This window comes from Helicoverpa zea, chromosome 25 (genome assembly GCF_022581195.2).
Source record: "Helicoverpa zea isolate HzStark_Cry1AcR chromosome 25, ilHelZeax1.1, whole genome shotgun sequence".
In the NCBI taxonomy this organism is placed as follows: domain Eukaryota; kingdom Metazoa; phylum Arthropoda; class Insecta; order Lepidoptera; family Noctuidae; genus Helicoverpa; species Helicoverpa zea.
In genome coordinates this window covers 4,627,378-4,634,532 of record NC_061476.1, presented here as the reverse complement: position 1 = coordinate 4,634,532, position 7,155 = coordinate 4,627,378, and the positions used below count along the sequence as shown (strand labels likewise).

Below are 7,155 nucleotides of genomic sequence, written 5' to 3'. Positions count from 1 at the left end.
GCCAAATCTGCACATGATCTGCACTAATCCCATTAGTTTGTTTCCGACTTTTGATTAAAGCTTTCGTAAAACATCAAATAGTTCGTAAAACATCAAATATCTATGTATAGATATAAAAATTAATAGGTATCACTTTTCATTGTAATTTTATAACTCAAGAACGGGCTCACCAATCCAAACCAACTGCTTAGGTTTTATTCGGACTATTTAGTAGATGGTTTATGTGAAGTTTGCATAAAACGAGTGATAATGTTTTTGAATGAAAGTGATAATGTCAGACAGAGTGAACCTTCAACCAAATACTCAGATGATTGGTTAGTCTGGCACGTGGTTGGAGTTAGTGTCGTATTAACTATGTGCATATTAACTTTCGTATACGGACTTATTTCGTGGAAAATCATCAGAAAGTTTCGCAACTTCAAAAACTATATGTACCTAAATGCTGTTTTAGTGAACATTTTGCGTTTGTTATTAGTTGCGTTCGTGTACATGGTAATGCTTCGTTTTAATGTGGATTTTGATTCACAGAACGTCGTTTTCCAATTAATGTTTTTCTTTACCTTTATTTATTTAACAATGGCGTATAACCACTGGTTATTGATAATAAATTACATTTTCTACGTTGACGTGGTAAAAGTTTTCCAAAAAGATATAAAAAGAAAGTATCTTAAAAGCTGGTTATTTGGATGGGTGCTACCTTTTGTAATATTGATAGTTTTAGCATTGTTATTTTCAATAAACAGAAATGACGATGATGGATATGACCAGTTAGTATTAAAAATCATATTCGTTTGGCTTTTGGCTACTTGCAACCTTGTCCCTATTTTTGTTAACTTGATAATTTTTTTCAAAGTATTATGGGCCTTGTTTCTCTACAAAGATACAAGTGGTAGTATGATGACTAAGAAAGAAAGATGTGTGGAAAATTGTCGTCGTTTGAGTATGGTTGCAGCGGGTTTTGCATTGTCAAGCGCAGTAATGCTAACTTCTTTGATTTGGCAGCTTTTTAACTTTGTAAGATTATGGCGAGCATTATCGTTGGGCTTAGAAATAATTGCGTTGGTGGTGTATGTGCCTCTAGTAAAGTCCAACCGAGAATTGTGGCGAGAATATTTTGAAATCCGGTCTAGAAGAGTTATTTAGTCATTTGTATCACACTCAAGGTTTTTTGAACTTTCACAATTATAAATCATCGGACTTATAAAGGTATTCGTATCTTTGTAGTTATATAATAATCGCGATAATGCTCCAAAAATTGTAAATATACCAATATATAGTATCACGCTATCTACAATCCTCCTCCTCCTTTGTAATGCTTATTGTAATAATTATGATCTTATAAATACTATATTTCAATAGGTTTTTTTCAGTGCACCTGATGGCTTTCTATCTAAGTTGTAGGTAAACTAATATTTATATAAGTACTTTTATTCATAAAATTGATTGAGTTACTATGTGAATGTAAAGTGAATGAATGCCGTGAATTGTAATTACGGTATTCATAGGTATGTATAAAGTATTTCTCTACCTAACTGGTTCTGTATAATTTTTTTGTTAAAAAAGTGATTTCAGATCTCAATTGTTTTATTTACCCTCAATTTCGTAGGTTATTAAAAACATCGTACTGACCCTTAATTAAATCTTAACACATACATTGTGGTTAAAAAGTTCCACGTTTTCTTATTTTAACAAGCAAAGTTTTATAGGAAAAATAGCTATACATGACGCATTAGTCCATTTAATATTTCATAATAGCAATTTTCCGCGGTTTCACCCTCGTCCCATGACTCATTGCGTTTCATTACTCGGGAAGAGTGTTTATGTACCTTTACAGCAGTTAAATAATTTTTGAAATCAGTTCAGAAGTTTCGGAGCCAAACGAACAAACAAAAACATGTTTTGCTCTTTATCATACATGTTAGCATAGATAGTATAGATCACAACTAGTTAATAATCGGATTAACCTATAATACATTGTGTTAGGTATGCGGACTGGGACGCGGATATAGGACACAAGTGAAACGGCCGGTGGTCGGTAGCGCACTGCTTTATTTACGGAAGCCGACGCGTGCATAGATACACAACATTCCTCCCTCTAGTTATTTGCATAACTTCTAACTCCTTAATAACTATAACAATAATAACTAAAAATACTTTTTATTACGCGTAGGGTTTTTGCGTAACACCATTCTGGGTGGGGTTTCTACTACACTGGTCGTTTCCGCTTCCTGAAAGTCCTCCTCCGGGCTACTCTGACTTCCATTCTCATCGTTCATCTCATCTTCCTCCCTTGGCTCGTACACTTCTTGCCTTCTATTTTCCCCCTGCCTGCCCTGAGATGCCAATGGATGAGGCGAGGATGCCGACCGAGTTGGTGATGGTGGCGATGGCAGAACCGACGGCGACGATGGCGGCGGCGACGGCGACGATGGCGGCGGTGACGGCGACGATGGCGGCGGCGACGGCGACGACCCAGGTAAGTTTACTTTAAAATCTCGTCCCCCATTAATGGTTCCTTTGTAAAGCAACAGCTGATTTACATGTCTTTTATAACTTTCCGAACTACTAATGTCTTTCACTAAATACACTACTTTGCCTATTTTTTTTAATACTACGCCTTTACACCATGTATACTTTAAATTATTAATAAATTTCTTATATAAAACAATATCGTTTTCCTTAAAACTATTAATTTTAAGTTCTTTGGTCTGTTTAGTTGGCATACACTGTTGGTGTTTACTAAGGTTAGACATAGGCGATGACAAGGGTGCAGACGACGGAGGCTTGAGCAAGTCCAACCGCGTTCTCAACTTGTGACCGAAAACTAGTTGAGCAGGAGACAAACCCGTAGTGGAATGAACCGAATTTCTATAATCCATAAGGTATTTAAGTAACTTTTTTGATGTATCCTTCGTACTATTACTAGACAATAAACAAGACTTTATACCTTTTTTTACAATCTTTACAAAGCTTTCTGCCTGGCCGTTGCTAGGCGGATGATAAACCGGTGACGTGATATGCACTATTCCGTTAGTCGCGCAGAACAATTGAAACTCTTGTGAGCAAAATGCTGTGCCATTATCACTTACAATCGTTTTTGGAACACCGAACCTCGAAATTAACTCATGAAGTTTTCTGATTACCGCCGTTGAAGACGTGGCGGCATTCATCTCATATACTTCTAACCACTTAGAGTAAGCATCTACTGCCACTAAATAGACACAACCCCTTATCGGTCCCAAAAAATCTATATGAATCCTATCGAACGGGCTGGGTGGAGTGCTCCAATGCACTACAGTGGCGCGCGAGGGGGAAGCTCGTAATTGAATGCATATATCGCATGAATTTATCATTTTTTCTACCGCCTGATCAATCCCTGGAAACCAAAACCTTGATCGAGCTTCGGCCTTGGTTTTAACTATACCTAAGTGAGAAGAATGTAACTCTTTCAAAATTCGTTCATATAGCCCCGTTGGTATAACTATCTTATGACCCCGCATTACGCAACCATTCTCGTAAGATAATTGTGTCTTACATAAATAAAATGGCTTAAGACGACTGTCATTTTCCCTCGGTGGCCAACCATTTAAAATATAATTAATCACGCGTTTTAAAACATCGTCAGCTTTTGTTTCATCACGTAATTTATCTAGCGTTACGGGCATGCTACTATCTATAACAAAACAAACATAAGTCGCGCGGTCATATGCCACCTCGCAATCACAACACCGGCACTGTTCGGTACACGCGCACTCGTGGCGCGAGCGCGGTAGGCTAGAACGGGACAGGTAATCCGCGCTGTTGTCAACGCTGCGCACGTATTCAATTTTATAGTTATAACTACTTAAAAACAACGCGTACCTTTGCAATCTGTTTGCTGACATTTCGGGGATACCTTTATATGGACCAAAAATTGATAATAATGGTTTATGATCTGTTCTTAGAATGAAAGGATTGAATCTACCATAGAGGTACTGGTGGAATCGCCTCACGCCGTAAATAATGGCTGTAGCCTCCTTTTGAATTTGCGCATAACGTTTTTCCGCGGCATTCAACGTACGTGAAGCGAATGAAATAGGTCGTTCAACCCCGTCCTTGCCTATTTGTGATAAGATCGCTCCTAACCCGCTCGGAGAAGCATCCACTGTTAATATTAATTGCGAGTTTGGGTCATAATGAGCAAGTATTTGGTCCGACGTCATTAACTCCTTTATTTCCCTAAAAGCCGAGTCATGCCTACTAGTCCATTCCCACTTATTATCTTTTTTTAATAAGTCATATAATGGACTGAGAATGGTGGATGTATTAGGTATAAAATTCCTGTAGTAATTAATTAACCCTAAAAATGATTGCAACTGGCTGACATTTGTGGGCACCGGTGCCTCAATCATTGCTTTAATTTTCTCTGGTGATTTCTTAAGACCGTTTTTCGTAATAATATAACCTAGATAACTGACTTCGTCCTGAAAAAAACTACATTTTTCTTTCTGTAACGTTAATCCAGCATTTTGTAGACGCTTTAAAACCGCATTCAGATTTTCTAGGTGTTCCCGTCGGTTTTTACCCGTGACTAAAATATCGTCAAGCATACAGACAACTCCTTTTAACCCAGCTAATACACTTTCCATGGCGCGTTGAAATATGGACGGCGCGCTAGCCAACCCGAAAACCAGACGCGTGAACCTATATAAACCACGGTTGGTATTGATGCATGTTAGGTTTTTTGATTCGTCATCTAATACAAATTGATTGTACGCCATTGATAAATCGAGTTTGCTATATTGTTCGCCGCCATGGATTTTTGAGAATAACTCATTCGTAGTGGGAAGTGGATACTGTTCGACAAGCAGCTGCTTGTTGATAGATACGGAATAGTCAGCGCACAGCCTGACTGTCCCGTTGCGCTTTAACACGGGAACTATCGGGGATGCGTATTCTGAGTACTCGACCGGTTCGAGAATACCTAAATCGACTAGTCTATCGATTTCTTCGTTAACCTTGTCTCGTAATGCGAATGCTACCGGCCGTGCTTTGCAGAAAACCGGTTTTGAACCTTCTTTCAGCGATAGTTTAATAACATATTTATTAAACGTTCCTAATTTAGATGAAAATAGGTCTGAATATTTTTTTTGTAATTCCTGCACGGAATCTTCTGACTTAACGTAATTTACTGGAGCGCCCGTCAACTGCAAATTGAATAAAGATATGAAATCCCGCCCCAGCAGCGGTGGGCCTCCGTCCCTGACCACGTAAAGCGCTATATTCCGTGTTTGTTCTGCATAGCTAATAGGTAAATTTAACGTACCTAAACATATAATTTTGCCACCGTTATAGGTCATTAGTTGTTTACGAGTACTTGCTAGTGGCACATTTTTAAAATGTGTCTCGTAGAACCCCTCCGACACTACCGTGACCGCGGACCCGCTATCTACTTGGAACTCAAACGGAATGTCATTTACAAAAATCGTTTCCACCATGGGTTCGCCTCTGAAGGAACGGATATAAAATAGCTCACCGTCATCATCTCCGTCACTTTCACCCTTGTCACCGTTTCCTACCACCACGTAGTTCACTTTCCCGCACATTTTACGTAAATGCCCTTTTACGTGACATTTCTTGCACACATAATTAGCGAATCTGCAATCTGCAGATTTGTGGTTAGAGAAACCGCACACACCACACTTTACTTTCCCTACACTAACACTTTTCTGAGCAATTTTGTAAAGCTGCTCCGTCGCCGTGGATATAGACGCCGCGGCAGCGTCAGGGGCCGCGCCAGCGGCGCCCGAGCCCGCGCCTGCGCCCCCACTTGCGGCGGCGGCGGCGCGGCCTCGGCTCAAATTCTCCGCCAACTCCACGACCTTAGCCAGTGTAAGGTCCGCCAGGTCCTTGGTATATATTTTTTCTTTTTCGCGACCGGGCAGCATACCCATTATAAATTTGTCGCGAAGTGCCTCTTCTACATTATGAAACTTGCACTTCTCCGTGAGCCCGCGCAATCTCGCGGCCCATTGAGAATACGTTTCTCCTGCTTGTTGGACTGCTATATAAAAATTGTGCCTTTCCCCAAACCCAACGCATTTTGGGGTGAAATGCTCGTCCAGCGCAGACAGGAGGTCTTCGTACGGCACGTTTTCTATGTCCTTGGGCCGCACCAAATCCGTAGTCAATTTATATGTGCCCTCAGTGAGTGCGCTAAGAAGGATGGCTTTTCTTTTCTTGCCCGACGCATCAGTTGTCTTGTTAATGTCGTTGGCGACAAAATATTGTCCTATACGGCTTTTGTATGTCCGCCATGTTTGAGAATTGTGGTCGAACGTACTTAATATGCCGAATTGCACATTATTCGCCATTTTCACTCACTTTATAATTGTAAACACTTTACAACACGTGGTTTATCCTTTTTACGCGCAGATATACGCTCGTCGCCAATGTTAGGTATGCGGACTGGGACGCGGATATAGGACACAAGTGAAACGGCCGGTGGTCGGTAGCGCACTGCTTTATTTACGGAAGCCGACGCGTGCATAGATACACAACACATTGCTTAAAAAATATTTTCATATACGTATCTATATCGATGACTTGAAAGAAAGAAAGAAAAAATTTTATTCACGCGAGTGACACAAGGAAAAAAAGAGAAAAATACAAAACAAAACAACAAAAAAAAATTAGATATAAAAAAAATATGAATTACAACACAGAGTACGGAAATTACAACAAGAGACGCGACACGAGAAGAAGGTACATAACGGGAAATATATTGTGTCACACCCGCGTGAAACGGCCCTCGCTCAGCATAATGCTGAGACCTAGACCTGCTAGTGATACCATACGCGGACTATGTGGGCCCAATGATGAATAGTGCAAGAGCCCATGCGGCCGGCATCGTCAGGGAATATCTTCGGGATGTGAACATCACAGTTATGGACTGGCCAGCCAGAAGCCCAGACATGAAACCCATTGAGCACATGTGGGACGAGCTAAAAAGACTTGTTAGGGCTCGTCAGCCAGTTGCCCAGACGATGCAGGAGTTGAAAACTGCCATAGAAGAGGAATGGGAGATGATCCCTCAAAATTTCATAGAGCGGTTGATAAACTCTATGCCTAATCGTATGAGAGCTGTGGTAGATGCCCATGGAGGCAACACGTGTT

The 7,155-nt window shown here is 40.5% G+C and overlaps 1 protein-coding gene across 1 annotated transcript; it reads right to left on the bottom strand.

The window, feature by feature from the left end:
• Positions 1 to 2,586: 2,586 nt before the first annotated feature.
• On the bottom strand, positions 2,587 to 6,541 carry LOC124642684. Its single transcript, XM_047181287.1, has 2 exons — positions 5,516 to 6,541; positions 2,587 to 2,726 (listed from the first exon to the last, which is right to left on the bottom strand). The coding sequence occupies exons 1-2, from the start codon at positions 6,351 to 6,353 to the stop codon at positions 2,713 to 2,715; spliced, it is 852 nt and encodes a 283-aa protein (XP_047037243.1). The 5' UTR covers positions 6,354 to 6,541; the 3' UTR covers positions 2,587 to 2,712.
• Positions 6,542 to 7,155: the final 614 nt, after the last annotated feature.